The sequence below is a fragment of the Doryrhamphus excisus genome, linkage group LG10 (assembly GCF_037039965.1).
Source record: "Doryrhamphus excisus strain RoL-2023G ecotype Guam linkage group LG10, RoL_Dexc_Guam_v1.1, whole genome shotgun sequence".
NCBI classification, from domain to species: Eukaryota; Metazoa; Chordata; class Actinopteri; order Syngnathiformes; family Syngnathidae; genus Doryrhamphus; species Doryrhamphus excisus.
The window spans coordinates 2405442-2423171 of NC_136366.1; the positions used below are offsets into that span (position 1 = coordinate 2405442).

At 40.7% G+C, this 17730-nt stretch overlaps 1 protein-coding gene and 2 non-coding genes across 3 annotated transcripts in view; 2 read left to right on the top strand and 1 right to left on the bottom strand.

Annotated features, from left to right (window-relative positions):
- b3gat2 (beta-1,3-glucuronyltransferase 2 (glucuronosyltransferase S)) overlaps nt 1-16637 on the bottom strand; it is a 45059-nt gene extending 28422 nt beyond the window's left edge. Inside the window, exon 1 of the mRNA XM_058065162.2 lies at nt 15834-16637. Within this exon, the coding sequence (XP_057921145.1) occupies nt 15834-16322 (489 nt within the window). The 5' untranslated portion in view covers nt 16323-16637. The remainder of the gene's footprint in view (nt 1-15833) is intronic.
- Nucleotides 9987-10069, top strand: trnal-uaa (transfer RNA leucine (anticodon UAA)). The gene has a single exon. It is a non-coding gene; the product is annotated as a tRNA-Leu (tRNA).
- On the top strand, nt 10333-10415 carry trnal-uaa (transfer RNA leucine (anticodon UAA)). The gene has a single exon. It is a non-coding gene; the product is annotated as a tRNA-Leu (tRNA).
- Nucleotides 16638-17730: the final 1093 nt, after the last annotated feature.

A 17730-nucleotide genomic window follows, 5' to 3' on the forward strand; every position in this document is an offset into this window, starting at 1 on the left:
TATTCAAAAAACAATAAACAGTTAAAAATATCCCAGTTTTTGAATGTTTATATAATTTTGTTATGTTTTGATGAGGCGACCAAGCCCACTTTGTCCTTGAACGCATCACAGCCGCGTGAATATGCTAACTTTCTCCCACGCCGTACACATATACAGTGAAGAAAATAAGTATTTGAACACCCTGCTATTTTGCTATTTCTCCCACTTAGAAATCATGGAGGGGTCTGAAATTTTCATCGTAGGTGCATGTCCACTGTGAGAGAGATAAACTAAAAAGAAAAATCCAGAAATCACAATGCATGATTTTTTAACAATTTATTTGTGTGATACAGCTGCTAATAAGTATTTGAACACCTGAGAAAATGAATGTTAATATTTGGTACAGTAGCCTTTGTTTGCTATTACAGAGGTCAAACGTTTCCTGTAGTTTTTCACCAGGTTTGCACACACTGCAGGAGGGATCTTGGCCCACTCCTCCACACAGATCTTCTCTAGATCAGTCAGGTTTCTGGGCTGTCGCTGAGAAACACGGAGTTTGAGCTCCCTCCAAAGATTTTCGATTGGGTTCAGGTCTGGAGACTGGCTGGGCCATGCTAGAACCTTGATATGCTTCTTACGGAGCCACTCCTTGGTTTTCCTGGCTGTGTGCTTCGGGTCGTTGTCGTGTTGGAAGACCCAGCCACGACCCATCTTCAATGCTCTGACAGAGGGAAGGAGGTTGTTCCCCAAAATCTCACAATACACGGCCCCAGTCATCCTCTCTTTAATGCAGTGCACTCGTCCTGTCCCATGTGCAGAAAAACACCCCCAAAGCATGATGCTACCACCCCCATGCTTCACAGTAGGGATGGTGTTCTTCGGATTGTACTCTTCATTCTTCTTCCTCCAAACACGCTTATTGGAATTATGACCAAAAAGTTCTATTTTGGTCTCATCTGACCATAAAACTTTCTCCCATGACTCCTCTGTATCATCCAAATGGTCATATGCAAACTTAAGACGGGCCTTGACATGTGCTGGTTTAAGCAGGGGAACCTTTCGTGCCATGCATGATTTCACATCATGACGTCTTAGTGTATTACCTACAGTAACCTTGGAAACGGTGGTCCCAGCTCTTTTCAGGTCATTGACCAAGTCCTGTCGTGTAGTTCTGGGCTGATTCCTCACCTTTCTTAGAATCATTGAGACCCCACGAGGTGATATCTTGCATGGGGCTCCACTCCGATTGAGATTGACCGTCATGTTTAGCTTCTTCCATTTTCTAATGATAGCTCCAACAGTGGACCTTTTTTCACCAAGCTGCTTGGTAATTGCTCCGTAGCCCTTTCCAGCCTTGTGGAGGTGTACAATTTTGTCTCTGGTGTCTTTGGACAGCTCTTTGGTCTTCGCCATGTTACAAGTTAAAGTCTTACTGATTGTATGGGGTGGACAGGTGTCTTTATGCAGCTAACGACCTCAAACAGGTGCATCTGATTCAGGATGATACATGGAGTGCAGGTGGACTTCTAATGGGCAGACTAACAGGTCTTTCAGGGTCAGAATTCTAGATGATACACAGGTGTTCAAATACTTATTTGCAGCTGTATCACACAAATAAATTGTTAAAAAATCATGCATTGTGATTTCTGGATTTTTCTTTTTAGTTTATCTCTCTCACAGTGGACATGCACCTACGATGAAAATGTCAGACCCCTCCATGATTTCTAAGTGGGAGAAATAGCAAAATAGCAGGGTGTTCAAATACTTATTTTCTTCACTGTAATTTATGATGTCATTGAAACTATAAATTTTGATTTACTGGAAATACATTTTTGACCTTAAGACAAAGAAAGAAACTGCATTCATACAAAGTAAAAAATATAATTCATAACAAAGACTGTAAACAATTTTTATCCTTTGTTGCAACTTAATTTTTCATTTTGGAAAAAAATAATTTTTACTATTACATATAAGTATAGATTTTACTTTGTTATAAACTAATTGAATTGCTGTAATTTTGTTACATGCATTTTTTTCTGATTCAGTACAAACTATAATTTTCATTATGCCTTAATCAATACATTATATTTAGTCCAAAGCCAAAGTGTTACTTAATGTAAGTCAATATTGTTTTTTTTGCCTTTTTACAACTTAAAATTTCACCACAAACAAAAATTCCCTAAAATATAAAACTATAATTCACTGATATATTTTTTTTTAAGATGCGTGAATATGCTAACTTTCTCCGACGCCGTACACATATATATTCTACTATACTGTATTATAGTGTATTATAGTACTACCAATACCAGGTTTTTAACTTTTTGTATACAGGAAGAAGAAGCGGGAATAATGCGCATTGCGTCATGACGTTCTCCGTGCATCGCTGTTTTGATCGGGATATCCCGATTGTTACAATTACCATGGATACAGGAATTGTCACGGTGCGGCTTGCGAGCGTTGCATTGCATTGCGACTTCAGGATGCAAAGATGAGGACTGAATGCAGGTAAAAACTTTATTTATAACAATAGGAGGAGACTTTGGCGAATCACTGGCATACAACCCGTCAAAGGTTCAATGCCCCAACAAAGGAAGAAGCACCCGACTGAAAATAAATACAACAATCAACAATTACTAGCAGTATTAGGGAACGTAAGAGCTGCGAAAATACAGGAAATAGTACAAAATAAGAGCAGAAACCAGGAATTAAGGCTTACAACTGCATGTAAACATAGTGACGGAGATCTGGAGAGGCCTTATTGGGAGAAATGATCTGAGAAAAGATCTGATTTGATCTGATGATGAGGGGGGGGGGGGGTGCAGATCATGTGCCTCCATTTTGAAAGCAGCAGATCCGACCTACAGACAAAAAGTAGTCAATATCTGTAGTGACTTTGGAGGCTGAGGAAGGAGTCCAATCAGGACTTCTTGGTCCAAGGTACTCAGGACATGCTCAGCAATGAATGATACACAATATGAATATGTGTAACTTTACTAATATTTAGGGTTTTTTTTTCCCCTCTTGAAGACTTCAGAGTGGGAAAGCACTGGGTCTTCCAGAAAAGAACTAGAGCCAAGTAAGTCCTGATAAATTAGTCTCAAATAACGAATGAAACGATGACGTCTAAGGTGCTGCTGATAGGTGTAAAATAATGTCAGAGCGTTGAATGTGAACCGCCCCCGTAGGGGCTCGGCTCACCTCTTTCAGTTCTAGTGACGTCGCCGGTTACGCTGATAAGCCGGCAGCCAAGGTAGAAACCGTGCCAGATTGATGTCAGGGACAAGCAGAACAGTTTGGCGACTCATTCTATGTGGCAGCTTCTGATGCTGCACATCAGCAGCTCTGTTGTGGAACAGTCATGGATTCCACAAGCACTGTGTCACTATTGTTCATTTCACAAATACACTCGCCAGTCACAGCATTAGGTAATCACGTCTTGGGTTTTTTTTGTGGACCGGTCACAGAATTTCTATGAATAAAACTGTATTCAATAATTGGTGCAGGCTCTCGGTTTTATTCTCCATTGGGACAAACACTGACAGAATGCAGGAGCGCCAAGCAGACACAGAATAGCTGGTTAAATTGCCAGATCAGACAAAAAAAAAAAAGACCGATGGAAATGAGCAAGGAGATGGTGCATAACAGTTTTACATTTACATCGGGACTTTAAAAGCCTTCTGCCTTCCTGTCACCTTCCACTCTTCTCGATTCTTATTCTCTCAGCCGCCTAACCACGGACCATTTCCCCCAGTGAGGTCTCCTTTCCGCTTGGCTTCCCTGACATTACAACCCCCACCTTCACATCTCCCACTACACTATGTGATTATGATAATTGCACACGGGGACTCGAGTCAATTGAATTTCTCGTTTCACTTTGGTTCCTTGATCCCACCAGTTTCTCTTTGTGTCCTCTTCCAATCAAATGACACTTTCAAGGCTTTTTTTTTTTTTTTTTTTAACAAATATATACAGTTTACACAACCAGGAAAATGATGACACTTACAGTGAAGAAAATAAGTATTTGAACACCCTGCTATTTTGCTATTTCTCCCACTTAGAAATCATGGAGGGGTCTGAAATTTTCATCGTAGGTGCATGTCCACTGTGAGAGAGATAAACTAAAAAGAAAAATCCAGAAATCACAATGCATGATTTTTTAACAATTTATTTGTGTGATACAGCTGCAAATAAGTATTTGAACACCTGTGTATCATCTAGAATTCTGACCCTGAAAGACCTGTTAGTCTGCCCATTAGAAGTCCACCTGCACTCCATGTATCATCCTGAATCAGATGCACCTGTTTGAGGTCGTTAGCTGCATAAAGACACCTGTCCACCCCATACAATCAGTAAGACTTTAACTTGTAACATGGCGAAGACCAAAGAGCTGTCCAAAGACACCAGAGACAAAATTGTACACCTCCACAAGGCTGGAAAGGGCTACGGAGCAATTACCAAGCAGCTTGGTGAAAAAAGGTCCACTGTTGGAGCTATCATTAGAAAATGGAAGAAGCTAAACATGACGGTCAATCTCAATCGGAGTGGAGCCCCATGCAAGATATCACCTCGTGGGGTCTCAATGATTCTAAGAAAGGTGAGGAATCAGCCCAGAACTACACGACAGGACTTGGTCAATGACCTGAAAAGAGCTGGGACCACCGTTTCCAAGGTTACTGTAGGTAATACACTAAGACGTCATGATGTGAAATCATGCATGGCACGAAAGGTTCCCCTGCTTAAACCAGCACATGTCAAGGCCCGTCTTAAGTTTGCATATGACCATTTGGATGATACAGAGGAGTCATGGGAGAAAGTTTTATGGTCAGATGAGACCAAAATAGAACTTTTTGGTCATAATTCCAATAAGCGTGTTTGGAGGAAGAAGAATGAAGAGTACAATCCGAAGAACACCATCCCTACTGTGAAGCATGGGGGTGGTAGCATCATGCTTTGGGGGTGTTTTTCTGCACATGGGACAGGACGAGTGCACTGCATTAAAGAGAGGATGACTGGGGCCGTGTATTGTGAGATTTTGGGGAACAACCTCCTTCCCTCTGTCAGAGCATTGAAGATGGGTCGTGGCTGGGTCTTCCAACACGACAACGACCCGAAGCACACAGCCAGGAAAACCAAGGAGTGGCTCCGTAAGAAGCATATCAAGGTTCTAGCATGGCCCAGCCAGTCTCCAGACCTGAACCCAATCGAAAATCTTTGGAGGGAGCTCAAACTCCGTGTTTCTCAGCGACAGCCCAGAAACCTGACTGATCTAGAGAAGATCTGTGTGGAGGAGTGGGCCAAGATCCCTCCTGCAGTGTGTGCAAACCTGGTGAAAAACTACAGGAAACGTTTGACCTCTGTAATAGCAAACAAAGGCTACTGTACCAAATATTAACATTCATTTTCTCAGGTGTTCAAATACTTATTTGCAGCTGTATCACACAAATAAATTGTTAAAAAATCATGCATTGTGATTTCTGGATTTTTCTTTTTAGTTTATCTCTCTCACAGTGGACATGCACCTACGATGAAAATTTCAGACCCCTCCATGATTTCTAAGTGGGAGAAATAGCAAAATAGCAGGGTGTTCAAATACTTATTTTCTTCACTGTAAATTACACATCCAAGATTTCTATTCCAATAAAATATTCTAGTTGAGATTTAGTTAAATTCTTATTTATACATTTATACACATAAAATGATGAATTTCACTGAAGGCTTACGAGAACAGATAGTCTCCTGCATGATGATGTCGCAGCTTGATGGAAGATTGACTGGTGTGTTCAATTTATTTTTTCATATCATAGGAATGACCTCCCTTTGAGAAAGCATGTCGTTTTTGAAAGTTATGTTAAATTACATTATTAAAAGCGACAAATTTAAATACAAAAGTTAAAGTTAGGCTGCACGGTGGTTAAGTGGATCAGCTAGGAGACCTTAGTTTGATTCCAGCCTCTGGCATCTCAGTGTGGAGTTTGCATGTTCTCCCTGTGCGTGCATAGGTTTTCTCCGGGTATTCCGCTTTCCTCCCACATTCCAAAAACATGCTAGGTTAATTGGCATGTTTACCAAATTATCCATATGTATGAATGTGAGTGTGAATGGTTGTTTGTCTATATGTTTGTCTTGCCCGAAGACAGCTGGGATAGGCTCCAGCACGGCCATGACATCAGCGGATTAGCGGTATAGAAAATGAATGAACTAATTATGAAAAAATAATTATTCATTCTATTACTAATACACAATATAGCATATGAAATCCAATACTGCACAATGGAACCTTCATTAGCGCCATTAATTCATTCCAGAGGGTCCGACTCTAATCAAAACATACTCTAACCAAATCAGTTTTCTCCATAAGAAAAATTTTTAATCTAATTCATCTATTCCAGAAAACAATTGTTCCAATTTTTTTTGTTTGACATGCATAAAACACTCATAAATCCATATAAATACATACAGTATAAATGATGACTGAAAGGAATAAATGAACATTTAAGGTGAAGACGTGATTGTTGCCAAAGACATAATGTGGAAGCGAGATCTACATGGATCCCACCTTCTTGTTTTGCTATGAGTTACTGTATTTCTTGAAATTAGTTGCGTTTCTCACCTCAAATCTTGGCTTTTCTTTTAATTAAAACTGCAAAATAAGCCAAAATGGAGCCAAAGTGAGTGCACTAAATCGCACCCGAGCTTCCCGTATTTTGGGACAATTTGAAGAGGTGGTCTAGAACCTGGAGAGATTCCATGCAGACGCATGCAGTCAAGTAATGCAGCAGAGTCATAGAATGACTGTAATGAGACCGACTCCTTGCAGATTATTAATGATAAATGTCCCAATTCATAATTGAAATGAAACACAAAGACTCATTCCATTCACATGTGTAATAGAGACGAGTCATTTTGCTATGCTTGCAAAAAGTAACATTGGCAGCGGCAATCTTGCACAAAATATGGACAATATAAATGAAGTTATGATGTCATGGAAATATGAGGGGATTCTTTCCGAAGGCCACTATGGCATATATCGTAATGGTAATGGTTTTATTTAATTACAACATGCATCAGATTACAATTGAGTGCATCCCATAATCAGTTCACAGTTCCACATGTCCAAAAGGAGTAGGAAGAAGCAAAGCTTATTAAATCCTACCCTTCCATCTGGTACTTTTACGATCAGTAACTGTTACATTTGTTCACTTCCTGCTTTCCTAATATAGTTTTTTGTGTGTGTGATATGACCATACAATGATATAATGGGTACCATAGTAACTGTCAATATAGTGATATGTTTTGGCAAGTAATTGACACATGCATAAAAATAACCTCTGACATACAGCTTGATCCCCCTCCAAATCCTCTTGCTAGCTTGGCGTTGACATAATTTAACTATTTAATTACATCCAATGTTCAGCCCGGCAAATAACAAACCTGATTTGGCTAACCTATGCTGATAGAAAATATTTGAAAAGAACCCGGCATCATTTCTGGTGGCAGAATGTGCCCTGAGATCCATCACTGCAGGGTGTATTCAAGACCATACCTGCTCCCTAAAATAAGCGACACGCATGCTGTGAAGCTCTCTGGGCTTGGGGGAGTTAAATTATTCAAAAAAGGTCTGACGAAAGTCTTGCCTAGCTGACAGCTTCTGCAGCTGCATCAAACGCTTCCGCTGTGCTGCCATCAGCTGAAAAAAAAATACATTTCCACAGTCAGCTTTTTAGGAATAAGGGACTAGGCAGGAGTGTGGAGGGGAGTTACTAAATGACCAAAACAGAGTCAGTTTCAACATGTATGGTCATGTGAAAAAATAGGACATCCCACTGTGTTTGAATAATTCTAATGAAATAACCACGGAGTTCTGCACATGCCCTGAAACGACATGTTCTTGTCCGTCGCCTAAAGATGTGTAGCCAATTCTGTGGGGTATTGAAGTCTTGCACATGATAATGTTGTTTCTCAACGCCATAGCATGTAGCATGTTGCTCTCTGGTTCTACCATATCTTACTTATTGTGTGGAAATATGGGCTAATAACTATAAAAGCAATCTTCACTCGCTAAATGTACTGCAAAAAAGGCCAGTAAGGATAATTCATAATGCCGCCTACAGAGAACATACTAACTACTTATTTCTAAAATCACAAATACTTCAACTTGCTGATATAGTTCATCTTCAAACAGCTAAAATAATGCAATTATTTCATTAAAAAAATAACCAATTAGCTAAAAATGTCATCCAATACTTCTCTTCAAGAGAGGAGAAATCAAACTATGGAATGGATTGAGTAAGGAAATCAAACAATGCACAACGATGAGCCAATTCAAGAAACAATACAAGCAGTTGATGTTTGCTAAATACAAGGATGAAGAGTCTTGAACCAGTCATGATGTGCTATATATATCACTATATTGACTATAGTACCCATTATGTCACTGGATGGTCATATCACCTCATACTTTGGTATGTGACAATAAATAAATAAAATTAAAATAAAGTAAAAAAAATAACTTAAACTATATTAGGAAAGCAGGAAGTGAACAAATGTAACAGTTACTGATTGTAAAAGTACCAGTTAGAAGGGTAGGATTTAATAAGCTTTGCTTCTTCCTACTCCTTTTGGACATGTGGAACTGTGAACTGATTATGGGATGTATTCAATTGTAATCTGATGCATATTCAAATGAAATAAAACCATTACTATTACCATATTCTTCAGTAGAATACATGCATTCATCACTCCGGTTTCTATGCTACTTCAACAGTTCAGGGTCACAGTGGTGATGATCAGTCAATTCAGGGCTGGCACATAGAAAGAGAACGATATTCACACATATGAGCAAGTTAGACAATTGAATACATCATGCATACATTTTGGACCAAGCTAGAGTACCAATGAAAACACAGACAGGTACTGGAATATGCTCACCTCCAGCCAAAGAATGAGGAGCCTTGTTAAACATTTGCTGTGTGCCAATGTTTTGTCAAAAGAGCAAAGAAGGGGGTGGTTGCAACACATTTAGCTCATTATTCCGTTGGAGTCTCTTAGGGCAGAACGGACGGCCTCTTTCATGTGTAATCAACTACCGAGAGTCATCCTGATGGATTTTGTCCCAGATTGGGTTTCTGAATATGTTGGCCAGGTCCTTTCTATACAAAAGCGACATGTCAACATTGTGTGATATCATTTGGCCGTGGCTGCAACCAGGCTGACGACACTGACGGCTATGCTATTGCAATTATAAACTACCGAGCTCATACACACCAATTAAGCTTCGCTCAGTTGCTAATATTTAACTATTTAGTTCGACAAATTAGATTTGACATGGCCAGAATCTTAAAGGGGACATATTATGCAAATTTTTCAGAGCTTTGTATTGAGTTGTGGACTCCTATAGAGCAGCTACACACAATAACCAGCGCATAAAGCTTTCTAGTTCTTCCCCGCGAAAACAGTCTGTTTTAATGTATTCCAGCCAGGCACGTCCAGTCCGTTGTGGTTGATCACAATCCCGAGCATAGACTTGATGGTTTGTGCCGCTAACTTTATAGAAGTTGATAAACACCATAAGAAATGATAATAAATGGTGATTTATATTTTTGACATACAGCCATATGTGTTGGATCCCGAATCGGATTTGGAAGTAGAGACTGGACAGAAAAAAGGTTACTTCAAGATTTCTCTCAATGGTAAGTAGCTTTAGCATGTTAGCATTACGTTTTCTACAGCATCGGTAATCGGTCTAATGTGTTTTGCGTGGCTTTCCCTTACTAATAATTGCTAGCAACATAAACAGAGAAGGAGAGCTTAGGGAAGGGATAGAAGGCTGACAGATTATCTGTCTTACAACCACACCCATATAAGGACATCCGCTCCTCTGTGACATCACAAAGGGGCAGTTTTACCACGCCTTCTGAAATCGAGTGTTTTTAGCCATCCCAAAGTTTTTTCAGGGCTCAGTCAAAATGCGTAAACCTCATTATCTTATTCAGTATCCATCATCCACTAGGATGGCCGAGTGGTTAAGGCGTTGGACTTAAGATCCAATGGACAATAGGCCTTGTGGATTCGAACCCCACTCCTGGTACAGGTTACAATCCTACAGCATCGGTAATGTCAAATGTGTTTTGCGTGGCTTTCACTTACAAATCATTGCTAGCAACGTAAACAGGGAAGGGCGGGGGAAGCAGAGCTTCGGGGAAGGCTGACAGATTATCTGTCTTACAACCACACCCATATAAGGAAGTCCGCTCCTCTGTGACATCACAAAGTCGCAGTTTTACCACACCTTCTGAAACCGAGCGTTTTGAGCCATCCCAAAGTTCTTTCAGGGCAGTAGAGTCATCATCCACCAGGGTGGCCGAGTGGTTAAGGCGTTGGACTTAAGATCCAATGGACAATAGTCCTCGTGGGTTCGAACCCCACTCCTGGTATAGAATTATACAGATCTTGTGGCAGTAACAAACCTAATAGTCCAAACTAAATCATAGTTTAAAGTAGGGCTTGTCTGACAACAGTCGATTAGACAATTCAATTTGGAGACTCTAATTGGACCATCAAATTAAGTAGGTATAAAAATGTCAAATCAAAATTTGCTGCTTTAGCATACAGTTTGAACAAAAGCAATTGATAAAATGTTCATATTTCAAAACTATAAATATATGAGCTGTTTAAATGTAAGAAGCTCCTGATGTTTGACACGTAATTGTCATCAGCCTGGAGCCTTCCGAGGGTCGCTCCAGGTTATTACTGCTGCATGACAGCCTATTGTCTTCCTACGACAGACCATTACTGGCACAGCGGTAGTGGTAATGAAATAGGCTGCAAGTGAGAGGGAGGACAGCCTTCTATCAGAGGGAATCAAACATATGCTCTTTACACAGATCTTTACACATATGCTCTTACACGTGCAAAACTGAGCACACCAAAAAAAATGTTTTGGAGCACAACAAGTGATCTTCCTATAATGAAATATGTTACTAATTCAATGATAACATGAACAGTGGATGAAAAACGAACTAAAATAGAAATGCACTTTCAGGGATAAAAGGACGTTGATGAACTGTAGTCTACACTGGCCACTAGGTGGCACTAGAAAACACGCACCGGACTTCATCGCTGTCAACAATTATTGCATGTTTTAATTATCTCACAACAATAATCATCATCCTAATAAAACCGGGTACTGTTATGGTTGTACTCTGGCTAAAACTCAACTCTGAATCCCCAACGTCACTTCCTGTCAACACACACGAGCATGAGTCTTGGTTTATATATGCGTAACAGTGACCATAGGGGTGCTATTCCATGTCTAGAGGGCTCTTGTCAAAATAGAAAAGTATGTAGAAGTTCTTAAAAAGGTTTTTTTATGCACTAACTAAGCAAACCTTTAATTCTACTTTGCACAAACAAATTTAGGCAAAATATTGCCTTTATAAAATGCAAAATTACTCTAAGATGATAAATAAAATATATTAGTAAATATAAATACAAACCACTTCAAAAATATATGAATACTTTGCAGGAATTTACTTGTGTCTGGGGCCAATTGATCATTATAAAGAAGAGATTGCTTTACATTTAAATTGGTAAAGAGTGTAACTGCAGTAAGAAGGTTCTGGATGTAGTGAGGTCTGCATCCATGTTCTCCTTGTGGGTTCAATGCTAGGTCCATTGAAGACTTTAATTTGTGAACGTGAGTGTGATTGAGTGGTAATAACTCCAGCACCCCTGCGGCTTTACGATGGAGAAGCAGATGGACGAATGGATGAAATTTGGACGGGAGGCTGCTCTTATCTGTCACAATAGACACATGCTAACCGTAATCCAGATTATTCATTCTGTGCATGTACTATGTGCATCAGCGGGTGGACGGCAATGCAATCGGAAAGAAAGATTTGAATAAAGCGGAAACAAAAACACGGTTTCCCTTCTTTATTTCAGCATTCACATAACTCACTTTCTCCACGCACATATCCTACCACTTTAATACCATACAGCCAAGCAGCTTTATGAGCATAATACCCAGGATTAATAAAGGCTTCCGTGGTAAAATATGGTGTCAAGCTTCCCAGGGAAATCAGGAATCCTATCAATGTGAAAGCTATTTCTCCCTCCATTACTTTACATTTGTCCCATTTTGGTAATACCCACAAAAGCTTTTTCCCGACATGTGAATTCTGTCGCAATTATAATTAGCGTTGATGCATCCATACATCCATTTCCTATTGTTTGGGTCAGGAGAGCCTGGAGTCTATCCCAGCTGACTACACACAGGACTGGTCACTGGTTAGGGTACGCTAATGCTCCTCAAATACCGGTTCAGGCCCCACTGAAATTGTCAGTGTGGTCGTGGTAGTTAGGCAGGGAAGACTTTCAATGATAATGCAGACCTGCCAACATGTACACATTTATCTTACTCACTATGTATTTGTATGCTTTACAAATTTTGTTGCATTTTGGTGGTTTCAGTTTCAAGTTCAGTCTGATGAATAACTAATTATCAGTTTCTGTACCCTTGGGGGTGACAGGAAGTAACCGAGAACCACTAGCGTATGCTAAAGCTTTTTTGTTTTACGGCTAACATTAAAAAATTGAAGCCAAAATTTTGTCTCGTTTCTTTAAAGGCACTAGCTAACTGTACATAAACATTCATTCATTCATTTTCTACCTGCTGGAGCCTATCCCAGCTGTCTTCGGGCGCGAGGCGGGGTACACCCTGGACTGATGGCCAGCCAATCACAGGGCACATATAGACAAACAACCATTCACACTCACATTCATACCTATGGACAATTTGGAGTCGCTAATTAACCTAGCATGTTTTTGGGAATGTGGGAGGAAACCGGAGTACCCGGAGAAAACCCACGCATGCACGGGAAGAACATGCAAACTCCACACAGAGATGGCCGAGGGTGGAATTGAACCCTGGTCTCCTAGCTGTAAGGTCTGCGCGCTAACCACTCGACCACCGTGCAACCCATACATAAACATTCATTCATTCATTTTCTACCGCTTTTTCCTCACAAGGGTCACGGGGCGTGCTGGAGCCTATCCCAGCTGTCTTCGGGCGAGAGGCGGGGTACACCCTGGACTGGTCGCCAGCCAATCACAGGGCACATATAGACAAACAACCATTCACACTCACATTCATACCTATGGACAATTTGGAGTGGCTAATTAACCTAGCATGTTTTTGGAATGTGGGAGGAAACCGGAGTACCCGGAGAAAACCCATGCATGCACGTGGTCCCGAACCCTGGTCTCCTAGCTGTGAGGTCTTCGCGCTAACCACTTGACCGCCGTGCAACCCATACATAAACATATACAGTTAAAAACATATATGGTCTACTGTACCTGACATAAATGCATATGCTAGAGGACAGTAGCAAGTTTCCACTTTCCTGTCAATACTGTATATTTCAAGCAAGTGTAGACACTCGTGAGCGGCACACATTGTTGCCTTTCATGCACGTAGTGTGGCTTTGGTTCCCGGCCAACGCTCCATCACCCAGCCAATATCACTGTGAGCCAAGAGCTTACAGAATATACGTTTTTTAAGCCTGTAATTATGTGTACTGGATGTTGTTCAAATTGCATTCTGTCACACATAGCGGGCATGAAAAACGGTTGGTGTTAAAGGGCCCCCCCCAAAAAAGCTAATCAAGTGCTTCGTTAATTAACTTGGAGTGAGTTAGTTCTGCGGGGTCAGAATGTGGGCAGATTATAAATGTGTCACAATTTGGCAGTGCAAGTGGACGAGTCAAGTCTAAAACGGTGGTTCTCAAAGTGGAGTACACGTACCCCTGAGGGTACGTCAATTGCCGTAAGGGGGCGTGGGAATAAAAATGAAAAAACAATTAGCAACCATTCAAAATTATGACTACGCCTGAAGGCCTCACAGTGCGAGGAGACCACAGCAGGAAGTAGACACAGCAGCAAGTTGTTCCTTGTTCTGTGTGCATCACAGAACAATCCAATTAATCCCCACACGGCCCCGGCCGTAAAAACCTGGCACTGTGAGATTCACCGGAAAATGAGGATTTATTGTTGGTTGTATGTAATTTTGTATTTCAGATACCATTAAGAAGAGGGTAGTGGTTATTTTAGTGTTGGGACACCACGGAAAGATTCCATTCAGATAATGGACACTTTATATTCAACAAGCAGGATCGAAACCAGTAAACTGGTTGCCGCTGCATTCAGGGACACTTGTAAATCACAGCAAACACACCCACACATGCAAAAAGCTGTAATATAAGGATAACATAATATTGCGAGTACTTTAATACTTAAGAAACAACAAAACAACAATTATTATTTTTATAGTATTATCAGAATAATGTAAGTAAAGTAATAAATATTTTGGGAATAAAGTCATAATTCATTAGAAGAAAATTTTACAGCAGAAATGGAGAAAGATGAAATTGTTGGAAAATTCGAAAAAAACAACTGGTGTAAGTTAACAAGAATAAAGTCAAAATATTAAGTAATATTAAAAGTAATTAAGTAAAAAGTAATATTCTAACAAGTAAAAGTCACAATTTACAAGATAAACTCATAATATTAATAGGGGAAAACATTTTTTAGTAGCATAGCGTAGTTACAAAAGTACTAAACATTATTTTTTTAAATCAATATGCAAAACAAAACTTGGATGGATGGAAATTAGGTTGGGAAACACATTATAATATTATGGGAATAAAGCCAGAACAAAGTCACACAAAGCTGAGATGGAGATATTCCATGAAATATAAATATACATCTTAGCATATGTATATGCTTTAATATATGATATGCATGTAATATGAAAGTGGCCCTGCATCCTTTCATTTTTCAGTACTGTATGTGGCTGGTACTTAAGTACTGCACTGCGAGAAAGAGCTGGTCAAATATAAGATAAAAAGACTACATTTTGTGGGAAAAATACTTCAAACTAGTGAAGTAAATTAAGATTTCTTCAATGAAGATTTCAATATCTCGAAATAAGCAGGACCGAAATCCTACATTTTAGATTTTTCAACCTAAAAATAAGCAAATAATGAGCTGCAAATACTTATTTTAAATATAAAATACCTATGAATACGCAGTATCACAAGTATTACAAGTGATTGGTCTTTCACATGTATAGTGCTTTCCCACATCCAAGTACTTTGACACTGTTAGCACATTTAACTACTGATGATGATGCAGCATCAGGACCAACTGGGGCTTCAGTGTCTTGCTTTAAAGATACTGTACTTCCACATCACCACAGGAGGATCAAACCCGCAATTTTCAGGTTTAGGAGGTCTATTGCTCCATCATTAATATTTGTTTTCTAGAAGCAGAATACCAAGTTTCTCATTGTACGTAATTTATAGTATTCTGTTAAATAAACTCAATGTTAAAACATTGTCCTTTGTTCATTAATTCACTTTCTAGCAGTGGGTGCTGGAGCCTATCCCAGCTGTCTTCGGGTGAGAGGCGGGGCACACCCGGGACTAGTGGCCAGCCAATCACAGGGCACATATAGACAAACAACCATTCACACTCACATTCATACCTATGGACAATTTGGAGTGGCTAATTAACCTAGCATGTTTTTGGAATGTGCAAACTCCACACAGAGACGGCCGAGGGTGGAATCGAACTCGGGTCTCCTAGTGCGCTAACCGTGCAGTCCCATTGTCTTTTAGCGCTTCTTAAATTAAGTTATTTGCTCCATTTTAACATTTTTTAGGACTGATAAATATAATAACACCAAATTCTCAACTCTTTTGTTTTTTTTAATATTAGCAATAATAACAATATTATTTAAAAAAAAATTTGAAATAGATCCTGTTATTGGACGGACAATTAAAAAGTGTTACCTCCTCAAATAACTCCAGGCTGTAAGTGTTGTCATCGTCGGCAAAGAAGACCACCCCCGCGTCGTGGCGCGTCCGGTGCTGCCGGAGCCACCCCAGGGCCACGTTCCTCTGCTCGGTAGCACGCGGCATCCCGACGCGCTTGAACCTGCGGGGCGTGAAGACGTGCAGGTGCGTGTAGGACACGCCGCACCGGGCCAAGAAGCGGCTCACCAGGTCCGTTCGCACAGTGGAGTCCTCCACCACGATCCAGTGGAACTGGGGCACCTGTCGGAAAACGTGGGCGAGTCGGGTCAGCTCGGCTTTTTGCACCGGGCGCGTGTAAGTGGGGGTGATGGCGTAGATGACCGGCAGGGCCGCCCGCTGCGCCCTGCTGCCCCGGACTGCGACGGGAGACCAAATGGTTCTTTTGCTGTCGATATCGATCATGATGATGACTATTAGGACCCATGGCAGAAGGATGAAGAAGCGGCTTAAGAACACTGATTTCATGGCGAAGTTACCGAGCTCGCTCACTCACTTCATCCCCGGATCGTCTCTATTTATACTACACATCATGTTGATGCTCCTTCGCTCGGCTCCGTTGGAGTGGTACCGATGTTCGGTCCTCTTTTCCCGAAGTGTCCCCCCTTTGGTGATGATCCACTTCCGAAGAAGCCTCACGTGTCCGCAATCCTTCATCCGTCAGCGTCCTTTTCCAGCAAGAGAAAAATAAAGCTGGTCCCGTGAGGGGTAGCCCACCATTGCGTGGTCCCGCCGGCGAGGAGCATCACTTGAAGGCAGCATGAGGATAATAAGGCAGGATGGGGAGGAGCAGGTGCAGTGGAGGAGGAGGAGGGATGGATGGAGGGGACAACTCGGAGAGAGAGAGAGAGAGAGAGAGAGAGAAAGGACTTCTCTATCCGTAATGTAACAAAGTCATATTCATTTTGCAATTATGTTTATTAATTATTATTTATTACTCATGTTAATATTCATAATAACATTCATTTTCTACCGCTTTTCCTCACGAGGGTCGCCGAGGTGCTGGAGCCTATCCCAGCTGTCTTCCGGCGAAAGGGTGTGTACACCCTGGACTGGTGGCCAGCCAATCACAGGGCACATATAGACAAACAACCATTCACACTCACATTCATACCTATGGACAATTTGGAGTCGCTAATTAACCTAGCATGTTTTTGGAATGTGGGAGGAAACCGGAGTACCCGGAAAAAACCCACGCGTGCACGGGGAGAACATGGAAACTCCACATAGCGATGGCCGAGGATGGGATTGAACTCGGGTCTCTTAGCTGTGAGGTCTGCTCGCTAACCACTCGACCGCCGTGCAGCCCTCATAATAAACAATCGCTTTAAAAATGTCAATAATAATTGCCATTATTATATTATTAATTAGCCCATTATTAATACTATTATTATTACTATCATCATTCTTCTTCTGATTATTACTAGCCTGCTTATTGGCTTGCTTATTAGCCGGCTTTTTGCCCTATTACATGAAAATTGAGGTTTTTTTTGTAAAAAAAATCTATAAAAAATATTTTAGGGGGGTTGAAGTCCCCCCAAAATAGGCCTAATGACGCCACTGATAATTGCAATGATTATAAAGAATAATTCCATGAAGCCTAAAAAGTCAGGTCAATGTAAAATCACGCGTACATAAAAATCATTTCAAATAATGTTGGAGGAAATCAGAGTACCTGAGAAAACCCATGATTGAGTTGGGAATCGAACCAAAGTCTCCTAGCTGAGTGACCTACATACTAACCATTCCACTACCGTGCAGCCCACCTTTTGTCAAAAAATATTAATTTATAGGGCTCTAATTTGGCGGTGCAGGATGGCGCAGTGATAATTTCATCCAGCGCACCACTGTGCGCAGCCAATATACAAGATTGGAC